This window comes from Mus caroli, unplaced genomic scaffold, assembly GCF_978045245.1.
Source record: "Mus caroli unplaced genomic scaffold, Mus_caroli_1 scaffold_6, whole genome shotgun sequence".
In the NCBI taxonomy this organism is placed as follows: Eukaryota; Metazoa; Chordata; class Mammalia; order Rodentia; family Muridae; genus Mus; species Mus caroli.
This window is the reverse complement of record NW_028227261.1, coordinates 59,356,623-59,380,783: the sequence shown is the minus strand read 5'-3', so window position 1 is coordinate 59,380,783 and position 24,161 is coordinate 59,356,623. Positions and strand designations below refer to the sequence as shown.

The 24,161-nt window shown below is 37.2% G+C and overlaps 1 protein-coding gene across 3 annotated transcripts in view; it reads right to left on the bottom strand.

Moving 5' to 3' along the window:
- Positions 1 to 2,891: 2,891 nt before the first annotated feature.
- Positions 2,892 to 24,161, bottom strand: part of LOC110292385 (cytochrome P450 2J4-like) — a 37,834-nt gene continuing 16,564 nt past the window's right edge. For 2 of the 3 annotated variants that reach the window (XM_021159670.2, XM_085838424.1), the window contains exons 5-9: positions 21,891 to 22,067; positions 19,767 to 19,908; positions 15,292 to 15,479; positions 12,655 to 12,793; positions 8,470 to 8,648 (exon numbers count right to left, since the gene is read on the bottom strand). In XM_021159670.2, the coding sequence (XP_021015329.1) occupies positions 8,470 to 8,648; positions 12,655 to 12,793; positions 15,292 to 15,479; positions 19,767 to 19,908; positions 21,891 to 22,067 (825 nt within the window). Of the gene's footprint in view, positions 3,000 to 8,469; positions 8,649 to 12,654; positions 12,794 to 15,291; positions 15,480 to 19,766; positions 19,909 to 21,890; positions 22,068 to 24,161 lie in introns of those variants that run through there. The other variant, XM_085838425.1, reaches the window with a different exon arrangement.

The window sequence follows — 24,161 nt, the reverse complement described above, 5'->3', positions numbered from 1 at the left end:
TAGCTGAATATAAAACTAACTCAAACAAATCAGTGGGCTTTTTCTATACAAAGGATAAATAGGCTGAGAAAGAAATTAGGGAAACAGCACCCTTCAAAATAGTCATGAATAATATAAAATAGCTTGATGTGACTCTATCTAAGGAAGTGAAAGATCTGTATGATAAGAACTTTAAGTCTCTGAAGAAAGAAATCAAAGTTCTCAGAAGATGTCTGAAGTTCATGCATTGGCAGGATTAATATAGTAAAAATGGCTATCTTGCCAAAAGCTATCTACAGATTCAATGCAATACCCATCAAAATTCCAACTCAATTCTTCTCTGAGTTAGAAAGGGCTATTTGCAAATTCATCTGGAATAACAAAAAAATGTAGGATACCAAAAACTATTCTCAACAATAAAAGAATCTTTGGTGGAATCACCATCCCCAACCTCAAGCTGTACTACAGAGCAATTGTGATAAAAACTGAATGGTACTGGTACAGAGACAGACAGGTAGATCAATGGAATAGAATTGATGACACAGAAATGAACCCACATATCTATCATCAGTTAATCTTTGACAAAGGATTTAAAACCATCCAGTAGAAAAAGACAGCATTTTCAACAAATGGTGCTGGCTCAAATGATGGCTATCATGTAGAAGAATGCCAATTGGTCCATTTTATCTCCTTGTACAAAGCTCAATTCTAAGTGACTCAAGGATCTCCACAGAAAACCATAGGCACTGAAACTTATAGAGGAGAAAGTTGTGAAGATCCTTGAATATATGGGCACAGGGGAAAATTTCCTGTGATCTAAGATCAAGAATCGATAAATTGGACCTCATAAACCTGCAAATCTTCTGAAAGGCAAAGGACACTGTCAATAAGAAAAAGGCCACCAACAGATTGGGAAAAGCTATTTACCAATCCTAAATCTGATCAGGGACTAATATCCAATATATATATACAATTTCTTGAGATATATCTCAAGAAATTGGATTTCAGAAAACCAAATGACCCTATTAAAAATGGGGTACAGAGGTAAACAATGAATTCTTAACTGAGGAATACCAAATGGTTGAGAAGCACCTGAAAGAATATTCAACACTCTTAATCATCAGGGAAATGCAAATCAAAACAACCCTGAGATTCCACCTCAAACCAGTCAGAATGGCTAAGATCAAATTTTCAGGTGACAACAGATGCTGGCAAGTATGTGGAGAAAGAGGGTCACTTCTCCATTGTTGGTGGGATTGCAAGCTGGTACAACCACTCTGGAAATCAGTCTGGTAGTTCCTCAGAAAATTGGAATACCTCTCCTGGGCATATACCCAGAAGACTTTCCAACTTGGTAGCACCATCTAGAGACTACCCCACCTGGGGATCCATTCCATAAACAACTACCAAACCCAGACACTATTGCATATGCCAGCAAGATTTTGCTGACAGGACCCTGATATAGCTGTCTCATGTGAGGGCCTGCCCATGACTGGCAAATACAAAAGTGGATGCTCACAGTCATATATTAGATGGACACAGGGTCCCCAGTGAAGGAGCTTGTGAGAATACCAAAGAGCTGAAGGTGTCTGCAGCCTTATAGGAAGAACAATATTAACTAGCCAGTACCCCCAGAGCTAGTGTCTCTGGCTGCATATGTAGAAGAGGATGGCCTAGTAGGCCATCAATGGGAGAGAGGTGGTTGGTTTTGTGAAGATTCTATGCCCCAGTATAGGGAAATGCCAGTCCAGGAAGTGGGAGTGTGTGGGTTGGGGAGCCAGGGGAGTGGAGAGGGTATAGGGGATTTTTCGAGAGGAAATTAGGAAAGGGGATAGCATTTGAAATGTAAATGAAGAAAACATCTAATAAAAAATACTTCTTTGGTATACAAAAGTGTAGCCTCCCTCAGCCCTGAAGTAGGCTGATCCAGACCTTGCTGCTGCTGAGAAGGAAATTACCTAAGGTGGCGCCTTCAGACCTAGATGGCTCTTTTGTTCTGCCCCTGCCACTGCTCCTCCAAGACACTGATACCTGCTGAGAAACACCTGATACATTCAGGAAGAACATCCTATTCTGCACATCACCTACAGGCTGGCTCCAGACACCAAGAATGGACTGGCAGGGGATGGGCCTTCCCCCCTTTTATAAGCACACTCTCTTAGTAAATGGAGGGCCTTGAGAAGAATCATGTCTTGGTTCCATTAACCTCTTGCCATCTAAGTCTCTTTCAGCCCCAGCCTGCCTCCTTGGTATACCTGGTCGTTGTAAGCCACAGGCCGGCATACAACACAAAAGAAAGTGAGATGTGATTCATGATGCACTTAGTACATTTAAGTTTTAATTAATAATAACATTCTTGATTTTTGATATTTAATTCATTTTAAATTTAATTTAATGCATTTTCTTTAAAGGAAGAATGACCATTCTCCTTGAAGCTTTCATAGATAAAAAAGGTATGACATTGAGTTTATAGATGATTTGCCCAATGAAGAATTAAGGGGCCAGAAATCTAGAAATTTTATTCAATTTCTTAGCCCAATTTGTTCAATATTTCTTTTTTTTTTTTTTTTTTTTTTTTGGTTTTTCGAGACAGGGTTTCTCTGTGTAGCCCTGGCTGTCCTGGCACTCACTTTGTAGACCAGGCTGGCCTCGAACTCAGAAATTCGCCTGCCTCTGCCTCCCGAGTGCTGGGATTAAAGGCGTGCGCCACCACGCCCGGCTTTGTTCAATATTTCTTGAATCACATTCATTCTATAACATCTTTTTTTCTCCAGTGAGGAAGGTCCAGAAGCTTGAGTGTGTACACTATATTTTCCGGTTCTCTTTTTTTCTTCTCCAACATAACTGTCTAGGGACAGCATAGATATGATGACTTACTGGGGAAAGGGTGAGGCCCATTGTGAACTTCAAGCTCAGGTTCTCATTGATTGGGGACTTGAAGGTAGATTTTTGCATAAGAGAAGTGAAGAAAATGAACAGCTGAGGCATGGCCAGTTGTTTTCCAAGGCAAGCTCCCTTTCCTGCAGGACAAAACCAGAAAACTACAGAATCTCCAAGATACAGCATAACAACAGAATATGCACAGTCTTGTAGTAGTGCTATATAGATAAATAGGTTATTTCTTATTTCTTAATGATGGTCCTGTAAGAATTCCTAAAAATTGTATTAGTAATTATTTACCTCTTCTATAATAAGACTACTATTAAATTTTCTTTGATAATCAAAAGTTCAATGAGAACTACATTGAGTACTATATTGAATAGATAGGGAGCAAGTGGGCAGGTTTGTCTAGTCCCTGATTTTAGTGAGACTGCTTCAAGTTTCTCCCCTTGTAGTTTGATGTTGGCTACTGGTTTGCTGTGTATTGCTTTTACTGTGTTTAGGTATGGGCCTCGAATTCCTGATCTTTCCAAGACTTTAATGATGAAGAGATGTTGGATTTTGTCAAATGTTTTCTCAGAATCTAATGAGATGATCATGTGGTTTTTTTGTCTTTGAGTTTGTTTATATAATGGATAACGTTGATAAATTTCCATATATTGAACCATCCCTGCATCCCTGGGATCATGATGGATGATAATTTTGATGTGTTCTTCAATACAATTTGCAAGAATTTTATTGAGCATTTCTGCATCAATATTCATAATGGAAATTGGTCTGAAGTTTTCTTTCTTTGTTGTTTTTTTTTGTGGTTTAGGGATGAGAGTAATTATGGTTTCATAGAATGAATTGAGTAGAGTATCTTCTGTTTCTATTTGTGGGATAGTTTGAGAGTATTGGTACTAGGTCTTCTTTGAAGGTCTGATAGAACTTTGCACTAAACACACCTGGTCCCAGGCATTTTTTGGTTGGGAGACTATTAATGACTGCTTCTATATTTTCAGGGGTTATGGGACTGTTTATATTGTTTTTCTTATCCCGATTTAACTTTGGTACCTAGTATCTGTCTAGATAATTGTCCATTTCATTCAGATTTTCCAGTTTTGTTGAGTATAGGCTTTCTTAGTAGAATGTAATACCTTTTTTGATTTCCTTGGTTTCTATTGTTATGTCTCCTGTTTCATTTCTGATTTTGTCAATTTGGATACTGTCCCTGTGCCCTCTGATTAGTCTGGCTAAGGGTTTATCTATCTTGTTGATTTTCTCAAAGAAGCAGCTCCTGGTTTGGTTGATTCTTTGTGTATTTCGTTTCTACTGGGTTGATTTTAGCCCTGAGTTTTATTATTTCCTGTTGACTACTCCTCTTGGGTGTATTTGCTTCATTTGTTCGAGAGCTTTCAGGTGTGCTGTCAAGCTGCTCATTTATGCTCTCTCCAGTTTCTTTTTTGGAGGTACTCAGAGATATGAGTTTTCCTCTTAGAACTGCTTTCATTGTGTCCCATAAGTTTGGGTATGTTATGGCTTCATTTTCAGTAAGCTCTACAAAGTCTTTGATTTCTTTCTTTATTTCCTCCTTGACCAAGTTATCATTAAGTAGAGTATTCTTCAGCTTCTATGTGTTTATGGGCTCTCTATTGTTTATGTTGTTATTGAAGACCAGCCTTAGTCCATGGTGATCTGATATTATGCATCAGATTATTTCAGTCTTCTATCAGTTGAGGCCTATTCTGTGATCGATTACATGGTCAATTTTGGAGAAGGTACCATGAGGTGCTGAGAAGCTATATTCTTTTATTTAATGATAAAATGTTCTATAGATACTATTAAGTCCATTTGGTTCATAACCTTTTTTAGTTTCACTGTTTCTCTCTTTAGTTTCTGTTTCCATGATCTGTCCATTTATAATAGTGGAGTATTGAAGTCTCCCACAATTATTGTGTGAGGTACAATGTGTGCTTTGAGCTTTAGTAAAGTTTCCTTTATGAATGTGAGTGCCCTTGCATTAGGAACAGAGATGTTCAGAATTGAGAGTTCATTTTTGTAGATTTTTTCCTTTGATGAGTATGACATGCCCTTCCTTATTTTTTTTTGATAAATTTATTGTGAATGATGATTTTATTCGATATTAGAATGGATACTCCAGCCTATTTCTTGGGACCATTTGCTTGGAGAATTGTTTTCCAGCGTTTTGCTCTGAGATAGTGTCTGTCTTTGTCCCTAAGGTGGGTTTCCTGTATGCAGCAAAATATTGGGTCCTGTTTACATTGGGTCCAGTCTATTAGTCTATGTCTTTTTATTGGGAAATTCATTGATATTAAGAGATATTAAGGTAAAAAGATTGTTGCTTCCTGTTATTTTTGTTTTTAGAGGTGGAATTATGTTTATGTGACTATGTTCTTTTTGGTTTGTTAAAAGATTATTTTCTTGCCTTTTCTATGGTGTAGTTTCCCTCCTAGTGTTGGTGTTCTCCATTTATTATGCTTTGAGGTGCTGGATTTGTGGAAAGATATTGTGTAAATTTGTTTTTGTCATGGAATATCTTGTTTTCTCCATCTATGGTAATTGAGAGTTTTGTTGAGCATTGCATTTGTGTTCTCTAAGGGTCTCTATGAGGTCTCCCAAGGATTTTCTCTGTTTTCTATTCTTTGGCAAGAAGTCTGGTGTAATACTGATAGGTCTGCTTTTATATGTTACTTGACATTTTCCCTTACTGCTTTTAATATTCTTTCTTTGTTTTGTGCATTTGGTATTTTGATTTTTATGTGATGGGAGGAATTTCTTTTCTGATCCATTGTATTTGGAATAATGTAGGCTTCTTTTATGTTTGTGGGCATCTCTTTATGTCAGGGAAGTTTTCTTCTATAACTCTGTTGAAGATATTTACTGACCCTTTAACTTGGGAATTTCCACTCTCTTCTATACCTATTATCCTTAGATTTGGCCTCTGGATAAAAAGGAGACAGATGTAGTCCATAGTCAAATGGCAGTTTATTAGGAGAAAGACCTGTGTATTTTTCATCTAACCTTGTATGGATATGTGTTTATTGTTACTAGTTATGTTAATTAGGGTAGTCAAAAGGGGGAGTTTGATAGCTGGACTTCTTTTTTTTTTATTACGTATTTTCCTCAATTACAGTTTTAATGCTATCCCAAAAGTCCCCCATACCCCCCCCCCACTTCCCTACCCACCCATTCCCATTCTTTTGGCCCTGGCATTCCCCTGTATTGGGGCATATAAAGTTTGCAAGTCCAATGGGCCTCTCTTTCCAGTGATGGCCGACTAGGCCATCTTTCTATACATATGCAGCTAGAGACAAGAGCTCCGGGGTACTGGTTAGTTCATCATGTTGTTCCAACTATAGGGTTGCAGATCCCTTTAGCTCCTTGGGTACTTTCTCTAGCTTCTCCATTGAGAGCCCTGTGATCCATCCAATAGCTGACAGTGAGCATCCACTTCTGTGTTTGTTTGGCCCCGGCATAGTTTCACAAGAGAGAGCTATATCTGGGTCCTTTCAGCAAAATCTTGCTAGTGTATGCAATGGTGTCAGCGTTTGGAAGCTGATTATGTGATGGATCCCTGGATATGGCAGTCTCTAGATGGTCCATCCTTTCATCACAGCTTCAAACTTTGTCTCTGTTACGATAGCTGGACTTCAATACTTGGATAGTTAGACTGCTGCTTAGCCTCAGGGTAAGGAAGTATCCAATAAGGGAATAGACATTTGTTGTTAGCTTTAAGAGTGTATTTTAACACTTTAGCAAAGCAGAGAGAATGGTGGAGGAACAAAGCCTGACAGAGCCAAGATTGTCATGCTCAGGTGTATGAGGACCCCTCAATTACAATTTGTCTTCCAAATTTTCTTTCACATTTTGCTTATCTGTGACAAAATATGACATAGTTCTAGATTCTAGGTTCAAGGTCACACTACAACATGCAAAAGGAAACTGATTTTTATACCTATGGCAAGAGGTAGAGTTGACCCTAGGGTCTTGAGAGTATGAGAGATGATACTGTCCCTGATTTGGTGCAACATTTGAGAGAGCTGGCACTATATGGGAGTTAGAGGTGATTGGGCCTTGAAGGGCTGAGCTCTGGAGAGCAATCCCTGCCTATTATCTGCTTTGTGATGGAGAGAATGAGGGAGAGATGCTCTCATCTGCTCCTTTGTCCCTTGAAACCTATGGCAGTCAGAGCTGGCCAGGGTGTCAGAAGAGTAGAATAGTCTCTGTTTCTCACCAGATGCAACACTCAGGAGAGCAGGCCAGCACCTATCCTTGGCAACAGGATAGGCCTGACTCTGGATGTGGTCATTACTGGTGAGAAAATCCAGAGGAAATGAGATAAGAAGTGCCAGCTCAGCATCTCTCCAGGTGCAGTACTTGGGGAAGAGGCCCTGTATCTTCCTTGGGAAGCACAGTAGAGAAGTTCCTGAAGGTGTGTGCAAGGACAAGTGAGTTTAGAGGCTATGAGAGTAGGAGGTCTGGCTATGCAAAATATGGCATAGCCAGGGCAGAACAGGAGATCACATTGTATGTGTTTGGATATGGGAAAGTTATTGGGCTGACCAACTCAGATACTTCTCAGTCTCATATCCAGGTGTTTGAATTGGCCCACTCCAATATCTGTACACTATCCATGAACTTCTGTAGTGGATGAAGGGGCATCCCAAACAAGAATATTTCCATGACACAGGCCAACATCAGCATATCCTAGAAGAGTCTCAATGAGGTTCCTGTATTGATAGTGCAACAAAAGCCAGAGGCCTCCTACTAGAGAAATGACTCATTGCAGTGAGCATTTGTAAGCAAATATATATGGACAAAAGTATATGTTTTTGAAAACACTGTGACACACTACAGCTTCACAAGCTGTTTTATTCTCTGAGAGAAGTTTCAAGGATGAAGAGTGGGCACAATATGAAAGGGAAATGAAAGGGATTGGGGTACATGATGTGAAATTCACAAAGAACAAAGAAAAATTAAAATAAAAAAAGCAACTGATTTTATGCCCCTTGCTTTCGCTGCCTCTGAGTTGGAAAGCATCCCTGTTCTGCTGTTCTCAAGAAACACTTGGAAGTAGAACTCTATAAGTTAGGGTCAATTCGATCATATGAGAGAGGTTTCATGGCTATTTCTTTAGATGCAATGAGAAGCTCATTTTTAATTCTTATTCTCTCTTTGCATTATTTTAGGCTAACATTTCAATGGGCCAGACATAAATACCAATGTATGAAAGGAGGCTACTGACAGCACACCACTAGAGATGTAATTTCTGATGCACTCAGTGTGTTCAATTTTTAATTAATTAAAATTTTTTATTTTTAATTAATTTTAAATTAAATGCAATGCATCTTCTTTATAGGAGAAACCACAGTTCTCCTTGAAATTTTAGATGAAAAGGTATGCCATGAAGCTTATAAGTGTTTTGTCAAACACCAAATTAAAGAAAGGACTAGCATTCCAAAAATTAGGCTCATTTTTCTTAGCCAAATTTTTTTAATCGTTCCTGAATTACCTTCATTCTATGACATCTTTTTCCTTTCTTCTGATCAAGGCCCAGAAGATTCAGAGCATATCTTCCTGTTCTCTTTTCTCTTTCTTTCTCCAGAATCATTGTCTAGGGACAGCACAGATGCAGTAGCTGACTGGGGAAATGGGAACACTCATTCTGAACTTCAGGCTCAGCTTTTCATTAACTGGGGCCTTAAAGGTAAATTTTTGCATAAGAGCAGTGAAGAAAATGAACAGCTCAGTTCTGGCCAGTTGTTCTCCAGGGCAAGCTCTCTTTCCTGAAGGACAAAAGCAAAAGATAAGTTACTTTCCCAGCTCCATTTGGTACATCTTGGGACTGGGTTCCCCACCTTCCTACTGCAAATTCTGAAGTAACCCTTGCCTTTGTGTCCAGTTGTTTATGTCTAATATCTTTTTGACTGAGCAATTACAACCTGATTCAAATTGCCATTTCTTGACCTTTGACATAATAATACATCACAGACTTCTTTTTTTTTTTAAATTTTGACAGGCCTGGAAATTGTCATTTTTCATAGATATCCTTGTTCTTTGCATTGAATAATGATAGGTAGGTGGTAAGATCTGGGGACAAAGTATTCTCATAGGTATAGGAGCCATTGCTCTGGGTCACTGACACCATACACACGTCCACACTGAGTATTCATTGAAGTGTCTTTATAAACTCATTTGTTTGTACCTGTACCTATTTTTATACATGTCTTCTCATCAGACCCTCTTTCAAATATCTAGTTTCATATGGGAAGTCTATGATGATGATGGACAACTCTAGCACTCCACTGTTCTCTTCCTCTGTGAACATCCTCATCAAGTTTGCCAACAGTATTGCCCCACTCCATCTACACCCTAACCCATATTTAAGCTCCTGTTCTTATGGATGTGTTCCTGCATATGTGTGCTCATTGGGTACAAATATGGATGTAGATTCTAGAAGACAAAGTTGTTAATCCTCATTGCTGTACCTCCCACATTTTTACATATGATCCTGACTCTTTAGAACTTGCCAATTTAGCCTGACTGCTGAATCTCAAGAAAACCTCCTTTTAAGTGCTAGGATTATAAACACATGCAAACTTGCTCCAAATTTTTTATGTGTGTTCTGGAGATTATATTATATTCTGTGCTTCCAAGGCAAGTCCTTTAACAACTGAGGTATCTACTTTGTCATCAAGTCCTTTCTTTCTTCCATAATAGTACATTTTATCTGAAAAAGTAAAAACTTCAAAAACAAGGAAATTTATAAGATACTTAGACCAACACTAAGATAAAACTATTAAGAATATTTGAACATCTTTCCCACTGTCCTCAGAGGGTTCCCAACAACAATATAGTAGAAGGAATGAACGATAGCATGTGTCCTTCTCTGTGGGGTTAATGTTTATTAAGCTTCATTGGTTTTCAAGGACATTAAATGTTCTAGAATCATTTGATAAATGCATGTTGCATTATGTATGTGTTTAATACAAGTTTTTGAGAAAATAACATGAAAGCAGACCTGAGGAGGTATACTTTACATGTATTATTATGATGCTAATATCTTACATTACATATGTGTTTCTTTTACTATCATGTTTCATTTTTTTCTGTTCTCATGCTGGTCCTGTTACCTGCCATGAATATGACTAGCAACTTAGAAAACTCCAAAGATTCTCCTTTAAGAGTCCACATAGCATGATAAACAAAGTTAGGATCCAGAGTTAAGGACATGTTCTTTCAAATACACTCTCTGTGGCTCTGCTTGAACCTGTCCTTGTCATGAAACTAATCCTTCTTCATTTGGCAACAATCAGAAATAGTCTCTTTGTTCCTGACCATGGCTGGACAAGTGGAAACTTGTGTTTCAGTATGGAGCAAGTGACTGAAATGTCAGCCTGTTAATGGGAAATTTTGATTTTCCTACAGTGGTTTGAGAAAGAATGGCATTAATAGGCTCATATATATGAATGAGTTGTATCCAGGGAGTGAAAGTATTTTAAGAATTAGAAGGTATAGCCTTTTTGGAGGAGGTGTGTTTCTGGAAGTAGGCTTTAAAAAGCCACACAGAGCCCCCTTCTGTGTGTGTCTCTCTGTGTCTCTGTCTCTGATTATTTGTCTCTGTCTCTGTGTGTCTGTCTGTCTCTGACTCTGTTTCTTTCTCTTTCTGTCTCTCTCCCTCTCTGTGGATCAGGATGTAAAGCTTTCAGTGCAATGGCTGTCTACTTCTTGCCATGATGATCATGGACTAATCTTATGAATCTGGAACCAATTAAATGCTTTCTTTTATAAGAATTTCCTTGGTCATAGCATCCCCTCTCATTAATAGAACAGTAACCAATTCAGTAACTATCTCGACTATGGCACTGTTGGGTGTATGCTTAATTGTAGGTCATTTGAGTCATGTTCCGAATGGGACAGCAGAAAACAAGTAACATCCTTTCTTTTCTTTTAGGCAATAATGTGGTAACTTTAGTTTTCAGCCAAAAACTTCTAATGTTCTGTGTCACTCTAGCCACAGACCTATTGGCCAATTCAGCACAGGCTGAAATCTCTGAAATCATGATCCAAATGAAACTTTCTCCTAAGAAGTTGTTTATCACAGACATGGTTTTAGTGAGGGAATTCCAAGTAACAAAGGCTACTCGATCATTTTCCCTTTCACAGAATCCCAGGAAACACCTGTGAGTCTTTGTGTGCTGCTATTTTGATTTTATACCTGTTACAGCTAGAAGGGCAACTAAAGTGACAATCTATGAATCCTTTATGAGAAAATATTTTTCTCATACTTGTTTAAGAGTTTAAGAGTTTAAGAGTTTACTTGTTTAAGAGTTTTTGTATAGGACAGATCACAATTCATTTATTCAAATGACATATTGTGTGTATGCAGGCTGCACTTGGCCTAGAGGATCAACTTCCTGTGAAAGCCACGGGGATATTCTAAATTACCTTTCACTGCATTCCTAGGAAAAAACCACATAGATCATGTAGGTGGAATGCAAAAATAATCATATTCTAGATTTTCAGGATCTGATTCAATAACTGAGCATAATTAAAATAAATGAAATTGCTGAGGTTTTGAGCTCATTTTGAAGTTATTCAAATCTTTTTATGTTCTTTATGAATAGGAACAGAGGAGAGATGTCCTGTATTCTACCATCTTTTCTATGAAAGTAAATTGAGAATGGTCAACAAAGGTACCTCAGAAGCACAGGGAAAAGCAAAGAGAAGAGAAATAGTTTCATATAGGCACTCATGGGGTTGCCCAGAATTCCCCAGTGTGTCTTCTGTGCAGAATTTAGTCACATTCAGGAGGCTGTGTAAGGGACCAAAAGGTTTAGTGTGAGAAAATTAGTTAGACACTAAGCTCCAGCTGCAGCATATTTGGCCAAAACTTTGTACGTCTCTGTCACTGTACACTGATTCCAGCTGGAAAGGCTGCTGTAGGTCACAGGCTCCAAGGGGATGTCAGGAAAAATGTTTTATCCCAGTACTCTCATGTGTTTGTTTGACATGTAATATATGTTCAGTGCATATTTATGAGACTAAGGACCTGCAAGATTATTCATAAAGATATATACAATGCATAAAAGCAAATAGTTATAATACACTAGTATATCTTGTTACTGGTTCAACAATAGAAGAATACAAGTATTTTTTTCACAGCTGGGTGGCCATAAATATAAGATGGTGGGTCATCACTCTATCCTTTTACCTGACTATGACATTACAGAACACAAGTTTACTAATTAGATTTTAAAAGAATTCTTATAATCATAAAAGACAAATGATTTACTTGTTTAAGAGTTTTTGTATAGGACAGATCACAATTCATTTATTTAAATGACAGTTACAATATTGTCTGATATTCCAATTATAGTGTGTAGGTAGCCACCCTCCCCTTTCTCCTCATCATGTCATTACAAATATGAGAAATGTACCTTTGAGAGATAAGCACTTAAAATAAATTGAACATTTAAAAACTTTGAAAACATGGCATATATTTAGACATCTTTTAGATAAGGGGCAAAGATTTTGGGTTTCTATTTATAGTGTTGTGTAAAAGAAAACATGGTGAGCTGAAAATTCCAAAAGAACCAAGGAGGGCTTGAGAGATATGAGACATATGAAGCAGTGCTAGATCCAGAGAGCACTGGTCATGAAACAGCACTATGGACCTGCACAGGGTGGAACTATATGTAGATGGCCAAATTAGAGTAAAGGTCTCTAAGCAGAAGAGAAGGGAAGGGATGAGATGGGATTCTGACTAGTTTCTTTCTCACTACCACTCACCCATTGAGAAAGGCAGAAAGGATTCTCTCTTCTTAAACTGTCCATTCTCCAAAAAGTGCTCTGGATTGAATATATCTGGAGTGGCCCATTCTTTGGGATCCCTGTGCAGAGCAGTCAAATTGGTGAGGATCATTTTGCCCTAAAGGAGAAAGCGAAGATCCAAGAGATATAAACACAATGGATGATGCTTGCCAATATCCCATTCCTGTTCACACCCTAAGCTCCCACAAAAACCTGTCCTTGTTCAGATCATTGATGGACAGTGTGTGCTTAGCACATTTCAGGGACATTACAAAATGCTGGTCTGTGGGAATAGGTCAGGATATGGTAGGGAGAAGACATGTGGCCATCAATGGGTATATAATTTGACCGGAGGTGAATAACCTTCAAAATAGCTACTTCCTATAGTGAGGACTATGGAAGGTCTGCAAAAGAAAATCGTGTGTCTACCATCTCTTTCTCTCTCTCATCATAGCCTTCAGTATGTAGTTGTACCCAATCTCTCAGCAGGGTTAGGAACACATCAAGCATGTAGAGTAAGCAAGCTCAGTCCACCAGCCTCCCTGGCATGATGCCTGGATTCTCTAGAGTGTACCTTTACCTCATACTGTTTCATTCACTCCATCCAAGTCCCAAACCATTCTTTCAATCTCTCTTGATTGAGTCATGTCAGTACTAATATCCCCCTGCCTCGTTGATAACTTAGACCCTCATCTAGCTCACACCAGACAATGCTTATGCCATAAATACAACTTAATGACTATAAATGTACATCTCCCATTATTTTAATGAACCATTCTGTAGTATAATTACATCAGTATTAATATAAAGAGGCATTCTTTGATTCCCCAAAGCCAGTTTTCCCTACTGTTTAAGATGCCATATGCTGGCATTTATTTTCTTAGATTGGTAATCATACCAATCCCCTTTAAAGATTTTGTCTCTGATATAAAACTAATCCTCTTGCATGTTGTCAGAACCTGGATCTTTTACTTTAGAACCTTTCTTGTTCCCTCCCAGGCTCTGGGCTTCATCCCAGAGCACCTAGTTCTAGATAGTGCCAGAGTGCTTTCCTCTGGCCATTCTCATGATTTATAATCTTCCACTTACATGGTCACTTTTTTAGGATGTTTTACAGACAGAAAATCTTAGGTGTGTAAACAATAAAAATAACTGTTATATGGAGTGGGAAGCTCTGAATGAATGACCTCTTCTGTGAGGACTGTACATTATTCTATATCATGATAGTGATATAAGGATCAATGCTATGAGAAATTAACAGTTTTCTTACAGTCATATAGTAGGCAGAGATGCAGCCATTTCTGAAACCAGGTCCATTTAAAATCAAAACCATGGCTCTTTGACTCACTTGCATAGTATCTAGTTAGAAGGTCAATGTCTAGAGCTTATAGTATATTTGAGGCTTTCTATTTCTAAGTGTTATAGTGGTTGTATCTGTGTTTCCAGAATGGACTCTTTTGTTCTGAACTCTGAAAACATTCCTAAGAACAACACATTCTGAGTAATTTAGAATTGTCCAGGAAATTATAATAGAACACCAGTAAGAGTAGCGGTGAGACCATCTGCAAAGGCCATTATACAATGACAGTAGACTTTCCTGATATGTGGCACCTTCTCCAATACTGAAGAACTGAGTAGAATAAATGGAGTGGGATGAAAACCTCCTGCAGATTTTCTTTCTGCTTCCTGGCAGAATGAGAATGATCTGCTGTGCTTCCCCTTTTCTACCATGCTGAACTAAAACCCCAGACATTTTATTTTGCTACTGCAGAGAACTGTCTGATTTTGTTTGGTACACAGTATAGAGAAAGAACAGAAAGGATAATAATTGTGCCTTAGACACAATGAGTATAATGTACTCAGGGAAGCTCTCTGCAGAAATCCTGAGTAGATCATAAGCTAGGGCCTGGGAACAGAGGGATTGCAAGAAAGATCCATGCATAAAACTATCAGGGAGCTCTTTTAATGACTAATATAATAAATCCTGGGCAGGACAAATAATCCGAACAAGTTTCTTCCCAAATCCCAAGGTTAGGACATTGTATAATGTAGCAGAGAGACATTATGCAAACTTATTTCACCTAGTCACAATTTTTACTGAATAAAGAGGTGATCAATACTCATGAAGAGGGGATTATGAAACTTTGATATAAAGAATTCTCAATACATGTTTTTCTAGGCAACTATCTGTTTTATCTGAATTTCTGTTCTAAGAATTACTGTTTCACTTTGGACTAGATTTCTTTATGTGATAGAATGTTCTCAACTGTGGAATGGTAAGAAAACTCTGGAAAACCACCTGTGACCTCAGATATGGCAAAAATATTGACTCTTATGAGTGAACATTAGCATAGGAGTACAAGAGGATGTTCTTTAGCAAACAAAGCTGACTTTGACTAAGCAAATTCCAAAAAGGAATCACCCTTTCTGTATTCCCCATGATACACATAAACATCCTTGAGACACATAGAAGGAATGCTCATGTTCTGCTAGGAATAAAATCTCTCTTCAATTTTAAATGATTTCTTGGGGGCAGAAGTAAATTTTACTTTTATGACTAGGTTCCTCAAATAATGACAATAGACTGAAGATGGGAAGCTGCAAATGTAATGTCACCTTAGGCAGGTGGAATCCAGCCAGTGTGCTATCAGCTGTTACTTCCCTGGGAACATTCATGGGGACGATGTTGCCCATCCTCAGCACTTCATGGATGACAGCATTGGTGTAGGGCATGGAGTCTCGGTCACCAGTTCTTGGCTGCCTCCATTGTCCAATCACTCCATCAATCTCAGAGTGTACTCTTTCTGCAAGAAAACAGGGGACCCAGCTTCAAACTATAGTGCTTTCTTGTGAAGACAGGGAAGTTGTGTCCAAGATGTTGTCTGATTACATTTCGCCCAGTGTTCTTTTGACAAACTGTCACCTCTGTGATTTTCCTTGTGCTTACAACATAACCACAGATATCAACTTATTCAGGATTAGCCTGACCAAGCTCATAACAGTACCCTTTCAGATCTCTGCAACTAAGTTCCCTTAACTAAAGTGTTTAGAAAAATTAGGATTCAGTTTGAGAATTTGTGATATCTACAATCAAGGTATTAGGAGATTTCCTATCTGATAAGGATAAATGTTTTGTCTCTAGATGGCAAAGCTTTTTTTTTTTTTTTTTTTTTTTTTTGAGTTCTAGTATCCAAAGGAGGAGGGGGATTCTTTGGTTTGTGGTTTAAAAAAATAAATATTTAAAATAAATTCTATTTTTCATTTGTGTGCACTTGCACATGTTCCAAAGTCTGAAAGTGATGTTCATAGGACAACTTGTTGGAGTCAGTTCTCCTCCTGTACTATCTGGTTCGTAGGGGGTTGAACTCAGGAGTTCAGGATTGCAGCCATCTCTTTTACAAGCTGAACCATCTTACTAACCTGTATGATATCTCTTTCAAAGTCACTAATGCAGTTCACAAAGCTAATTATCCTACTGGTAACAACTTAAGGATATGAGTTCATAGTGAGGAAACAAAGTTCAAAACCCCTGAGCATCTATAGACTGTGATTACTTAAGGAGATGTATCAGACTAAATGTTATATTGCAAACTTTTACCAGGATAGAAAGGACTTATTCTAAGAATTATCTTAGACATGGTGGTTTATTTTGTGAAAAGATATGAAAAGATAGTTCCCTCTTTCCTTCTTTTGTTCCTTTCCTGTAGAAAAAAAGAAGTCCTAATGGAAGCTACCATAAAGTGTGCTGAGCCTTACTGCCTTTCAACTTAGTAAAAGTTTAAAGGAATTTGAAATAACATGCTGGTTACAATGTCTTATTTAGATTTTCCTTCTGTGATAACAATGGATGGATCTCAGTGCACTATAGTCTATAAATATAAGTGGGGATATGCATATAACAAAAATTGTCATGATAACCACTCATTGATCTTAGAGTAGGGTCTTCCTTTGTAGCCAATGTACCCAAACTTGTACTACTCTTGGCTTAGATTCTCAAAAATTATTATTAGTTTTGTGTTCAACCAACTGGAGATCATCCTAGCTATGATTAAGTGCACAAATCAATAATTATTATGCAAATTCATCTTATTGTGGATATAATTGCCAAGAAATTGTATTAAAGCTGAAGCCTAATACCTATGAAATACATTTAAGTTCCCTTCTACATTCAACTCTTTATGTCTAGGGAGTTTAATAGTTTAGATAACAAATTTAGTGCAAGAGGTCAGTTTGTGCAAGTCTGCAATTGGTTATTTAAATTCGCATCTTGTCCTGAAAGCTCATCTATGTTAGAGTGATTATCAAAACTTCTTTTCCTAGTGATTGAACTGCTTTTCTAACTCATGTATGCCATGCTTTATGTATTTACCATTGGTCAAAACTCTGCTATGTCTTCGCTCTTGACTACTGTGCATCTTCCAAAATGAACATGGGTGCACAAAATGTCATGTAAACCTACTGCTGTTCTGGAGCCTCTGATAGAGAAGTCAAATGTAATTCCCAGTAGCTTTCAATCTTTTTGAAACATACATATTCAGGCAAACATGTTTTTAAATCATAATTGAAGATTCATATTGTAGAAATTTGAATAAAATTGTTTCCCAAAGGCTCGGGTATTTAAACTCTTAATCTATATTCATGCACTGTTTGTGGTGATTATAGAAACTTTAGGTAGTATAGCCTTGCTGAAAGAAGTGTGTCACTGTGGTTAGATATTAATGATAATAGTCTTGCCCCATTTCCAGTTTGCTCTCTGTTTCCTCTGTGTAGCTGAGATATTATTTATTAGTTTCTTGCTCTGGATACCTGCTGACATGCCAGCCCCACATTTATAGTCCATTTATGGAACCATAAACCAAATCTTTTGCTTCTGGAAAATAAAATATTCTGCAAATGTCATCCAAACTGACAAATGTCATTACAACATGGCAGTTGAACTTCTCAGTGTCATCATCATGTTTTGGAAGTATAGGAGATGCAAGATTGACAGGCTTGATGATTCTACCTTTAGAGTTTGAGATAGCTACTGAGCAAAGATAACATCTAACAGGAGAATCACCATTAGAAGTCTATGAAAGGCCATTGCAAGAACATTTGCAATAAAAGACCGGGTTTACTTACAAAATATTGGAGATGCCACACCCATGAAATACCTCAAAAATCGCTGTATAAGTAGCTAGACCTAGAGAGTGTTGATGATCCCAGCAGGAACTCAAAATGGATGGGGCCATCTAAGTCCCATGGAACTAGTTTCAAACTTCATCCATGGAGTTACAAGATAGGTATTGAGACCCTGAATTTCATTTTTGCTTTGTATTAGATTTTCTCACTGTATCTGTATTCTTCCATTTTGGGATTAGCATGTAATATTTTCTCATGGTGTATACTGTATGCATATAAATCTGTATTTTGTTTTATAGTGGGATACATTCAAAAGATTGCCTACAGTGTCTGAAAAGAATTTGGACTTTTGAACAGTATAGAAACTGTTAAAAACTATGGGGACTTTTAAAATTAGGTAAAACGCATTTGCAACATAAAATACTATGAGCCTATAGAGACCAAAGGCCCAAATGAAGTGTATTAGATGAGAAATGTAAAATATTGGCTTTCCCATTGAAATAGTCCAAGGAGGTGATGTATTTGGGAATCCATGGGACCTTTGGAAGCACAGACTTGATTGAGGAAAAATCTCAATGCAGATGTTTTGATGGTTTCTATCTTTGAACTACATCTACTTTTCTCTGAACTTTGTGTTTTCCAGTTGAGATGTGATGTGTCAGCTTTCTGCCTTTGCTTTCCTGTGCTTTACTTTCTGCATAGATTCAATCAGTGAAAATAAAGTCTCATATTTATAAATTAGTTTTGGTTATAGTATTATAATCATAGAAACAGAAGTGTAGGTAACAAACATATGGAGAGTGACAGATATATAGATATGACATGTGCATTTTGATCAATAAATAAAAAATTAAGTATGAAATAAACCTCAGTAAATAAAGAGAGAGCTATGCAAACATGAGATTATGAGTGTGATACTTAGAATTCATGTAAAAATCCAGGTATGTTGGCATCTATTCACAGTGCTCTGGGGAGGCAGAGATGAAAAGATTCCTTTACCTCACTTGCAAGACAGCCTTGTCTACTTGGTGAGTTCCAGGCCAGTGAAAGCCTCTGTATTATAAAGTGAATGAAGCTCAAGAAATGACCATTTGATCTTTACTAATGGGAGAGATTATGATCACTACTCTTATTTTCATCCTATGATAAAATAGTTGACTTGAGTGTGCTACAGTGGCTTATACTTCACACATAACCTTTTACCACATGTTAAGGAATGTTCTATAACATTAAAAATATTCCTATCTGTCACCTAAAAATGTCTTCTATAGTCAAAGAAATAATATAATGGGATGGGCCACTATTTCTTAAGTCATGAAAGTCCCTGTGTCTACATAATCCATCTGCACAGCCCTGTAATGGCTACATCTCTTGATGGAGAGAATGACAGTAATTTGCTCAGCATTAAATTCTTAACAGAATTTAAAACATATTTAGGAGTAGTAACTGAGAAGATTCTTTTTAAACCTTAAGAAATTGAAAAAGTACATTTTTGGTAGATAGAAAGCCCAAACCCTACTTAGAAGTAAGATTAAGAGCAATGCTAATGGAGAAAATGTAATGCAGGGAGGCACCATGCAAAATATGTGTAGCTGAGTCTGGAGAGACAGAGGTAACATAAATTTGATGCCAGGTAACAAACAAAGCCATCTTGATTATATCCAGGCCAAAACAGGATGACAGTTTCGAAAAGGAAAAATGGGCTGAGTGGATTTTTATGAGACACTCTCATTCATTGATAGCACCTACCACATACACTGCTGACTCCTCTATTTAGCTCTAGAATTCAAAGTTTTTCAAAGATAAAGTCTGTGCCCTAGACTCATCACAATCCTAACATGATGTATGAAGGCCCTGACCTTTCTCCACAATGCCTCATCTCAAAGCAGTTCTATGTTTTGGCCCAATCTAAGTAACAACTTTCAGAAGTACCATTCTCCCTTTTCCAGGTGCATTCAGCATATGCTTACCTTGTACTTTTGGGTTGAGTGTCATGTAGAGCAGTGCCCAGCGCAGCGTTGTGGATGATGTCTCAGTTCCAGCAATGAAGAGATCTAGACAGCTGCAGATGAGGTTTTCTTCATTGAAACTTGTAGTAGTTTTGTCTGGGTACTAGAAAGGCATTATGTACTTTTAAAAAGTCAATTTGTTAATTATTTTATTAATTAAATAATTTATTTATTTTTCTATTTGTTCACGTTCTCCAGTTAATTTTATATTTTTATCAATCAATCAATTAATTAATTAATTAATTTTCATTTTCATCCTAATCACTACACCCCCCTCCCCAGTCATCCCTTCACATCTTGTTCACTTTTCATCCCCTCACCTTCTCCTCTGACCAGAAGGGCATCTTCCCTAGGTATCCTCCTACTCTGGAGCATCAGGTCTCTACAGAGTTAGCTGCATCCTCCCTGACTTAGGGCAGAGAAGGCATCCCAGTCGGGGAATAGATTCTACAGACAGGCAGCAGCTTTAGTGATAGTCCATGTTCCAGTTGTTGAAGGACACACATAATGGGTGAGCTGCACAACTGCTACATATGTGTTGCGGCTCTCAGTCTAGCCAGTGTACAGTTTTTGCATTGTAGCTCAGTCTCTGATAGCTCCCAAAGGACCAGTGTAATTAACTTTTAATGACTGCTTTTAGGATTATAGAACTGTTCTGATAGTTTACTTGGTCTTGATTTCGGAGTGGTATCTGTCTAGAAAATCACTTCATTTAGATTTTCCAATTTGTAGAATGGATACTTTTGAAGTGAGACATAATGTTTTTTTTTTTTTTTTTAATTTTCCTCAATTTCTGTTGTTATGTCTCCCTTTTCTAATTTTGTTTATTTGGATACTGTCTCTCTGCCTTTTCAGTTAGTTTGGCTAAGGGTTTGTCTACCTTGCTGATTTTCTCCATCTACCAGCTTCTGTTTTTTTTTTTTTCTGATTCCTTATTGTTCTTTTTGTTTCTAATTGACTCAGTTCAGCCTTGAGTTTGACTATTTCCTGCTATCTACTCCTCTGTCACCAGGGGAGATACTCAAAGTTGTAAAAGTGCTGGGTTCTTCCTTGTTTCCTGGAACAAGATGGTGTTCAGATTCCACTACATCCCTTGAAATTGACACCATACGCTGAGATGATCTGCCAATCCTTCTGTGTGAGAACCAGTCAAATCTACCCCTGAAGTTGTGAACCAAAATCTTCAGCCCCTCAAGTTGTTTTTGCTGAGTAGTGTCACAATGATGCACAGGTAACACATATATGCAATTGACTGCTTTCTAGCATTTATGTGATTGAAGAGTGATGATAGTGGGATAGAGGAATGCAGAGGCACCACCCAAACTTTGGAATGAATCTCCAGGATCAAATCAAACTCAATGTTGACTGATATGAAGTGCATGACTAATCTTAGACTAACTAATCTAAAACTAGAGTTCTGAAGATTAATTGCTATTTTTACTTTGTGTATAATTCCTTCACCTAAGGGAAAAGTGCAAGAAGGGGCAAAGGGATTCATTATCTGGCATTTCTAGGAACTCATCCCAAAGTGTAGCAAACCATTACCTTCTAATGATATTCCTGACATACTGCTTAATTCATTTCTAAAATACTATTTCTAGTTGATATTTTCATAGTGTGTTAACCAGTAATCTGCAAGATTCACACATCTTTATGTTATAAACTTTGCATCTTGCTGATAACCTAAAATTGACCTTGCAAGTGTGATTCACTTGAGAGAAGAAATATTAGCTTGGGTTATCCTAATTAGTAGAGTACTTGAATATAAGAATCATGGAGAAGTGATGTAAAGATGGAAGCAGATGAAGAGAGATAAAATATGCTACATACTTGCTACTGAAGATAAAGAAAGAAGATATACCAAAGTATGTTAGTGCCCTTTGAGAGCTTGTAGCATCTTTGTGATAGAGTTTCCATAATCCTCAGGAGAAGCTTGCATAGCCAACAGACACAGGACTTATCTAGTAGTGAATCATTACAGTGTTATACCTTTAAATAAACGACAGCATGATGTAAGGTCCATTGAAAACTTCTAACTAACCCACCATATTTATTCTAAGAACACCCAGGCAGAATCTTCTTCACCTTTGTCATTTCTGTAAGGAAAGCATCAATGAAGTCTCTCGGCTCATCAGGATTCCAATCTTTCCGGTGACTCTCGATCATATGGTAAACAATCATTTTCAGTTTTTCCCAATTTCTGAAAACTGTTTGATGTGGTCCAGGAAGATATTTCATTATGGAAGGAAGGACATTGTAGAGCTCATAAAGAAAATAAGAAAATATTGGAGATACCATGGAATAACTTTTCCATATTTTAAAATTATCTTGTTCTTCCTTCTGTTTCCTTTGTGGTAACATTCATACCATCTTGGTTTCAGGTTATTATGTGCTTCAGCTGTGCTGTGCAAAGTATGTAAATATGTAAACATGTTTAATGAACACAGATCCTTGCTTCCTGGTGTATTCCAGCATCTCTCCCATCTGAATGTTGGCATGCAATTAAATGTTTTTTTATTTCTACCATTAATGCCTTTTCTAATAATTTGGCAAATAGTTTCCATAAAGAATATTCACCAATTTGATCACCTGGATTCACTTCTTGTCTTACAATCACCAAAAGCCATCTACTATACTCAATATCAAAAAGTGCTTTGTATATATAATCCCTACAGAGATGGAACCCTCCAAATCTTCCATGTTCCTCTACACTGTCCAATGATCATGGCTCATGAATCACATTGAGGGCATTTCTATTTCAGGTCATTGAAGTTGTTACTGCATTGGGAATAGACAGTATCTCTGAAATTAGCATGGGCCCTGACATTTAAATCATGAAAGTGATGTTCAAAAGTCAAGTGCTTGGAACTTTGCTACTTGATTATTGTCAAGAAGATTGGCATCTTTTCCATTCTATTTTGGGACAATCAGAATTTATTTCCCCTCAGGAAAATTACCACTAATATACGTTGTGCAGGTAGGTGCACATGGTGATATTTCCAATATAATTTAATATCTGTATGGTAAGATAGTAATCTTTACTTAAATAAAATAGATGGTGAATACAGTTTCAATAATACTATGTAGTATACAGATAGTATGGTACAGAATAAAATCAATACTTCAACGAGTCAGATGTATGCTGTTTATTTTATGAACTTCTGGTTTGACAGAAGAACAATATTAACATTTTAATGTAATTAATATTAATGTAGGTAAATATTCTTTTTTAATATTATTAACAGCATTAAAGTATACTGACATTTGATATTATCAATTATTAATAACATTACATAAATCAATGTTTAATAAATTAATATTAAGTAATAATGATATGAGACTCCTTACTAGTGGAGTCTCACTGTCTTTGCCTAATGAGTGTTATTAAAGACAGAAAGCATTCCACAGAGTTTTGGTGGACTATGGTCTATTTTGCTTGCATAGTCTTATACATTTCTAATTATTCTTTGTTTTTCTTCCAAACCTCAGGGTTTTTTGCTGCACATATCTTTCATACTATTGACCTTATAAAATATGCTATTGATTTTCTTATTGAGTTTTCTGACTTTTTACCTGTAAAAACCAAGTGATTGTACCAGGTTTCAGATGTCATGTTGTATACTTTGAAATGTAGAGGGTCACTGAAATAATTCATGAACATGGACTTTTGAAGTGTCTATCAAAATGTCTAATATAGTTGCTTATGCCAAGAATGTTTGTTATCACTCTGACAAAACAACCCCAAATTTATACGACAAAATGAAAGCAGTTCTAATAGGGAAGTTTATAGGATTACATGCCTCCACGAAGAAATTATAAAATTCTCACACTAATAGGTTTAAACTATGTCTGAAAGGTCTAGAAAAAAAGAAGCAGGCACAACAAAGAAGAGTAGAAGGCAGGAAATAATCAAAATAAGGGCTGACATCAATCAATTAGACACACAGAAAACAATGGAAATAATCAAGAAAACCAAAAGCTGGTTCTTTAAGTAAATCAAGATAGGCAAACCTGTTGTGGAAAATATAACAGAAGTGATTCTGCCAACTTTCCTCGGGGTCAGACCATGCTCCCATGCTCCTCCTACCTCCAACTCTCTGGACACATGCTCCACTATGTTCATAACAGTTATATTCATAATAGCCAGAGATCAAAAACAATCTAGAGGTTCCTCAACTGAATAATGGAAAAAGAATATATAGTAAATCTCTACAATTGAACACTATTCAGAAATTAAAAACAATGCCATCATGAATTTTGCAGGCAAATGGGTGGATCTTGGGAATGTCATCCTGAGTGAGATAACCCAGTCACAATAGGACATGCATGGTATGTACTCACTGAAAGGTTGATATT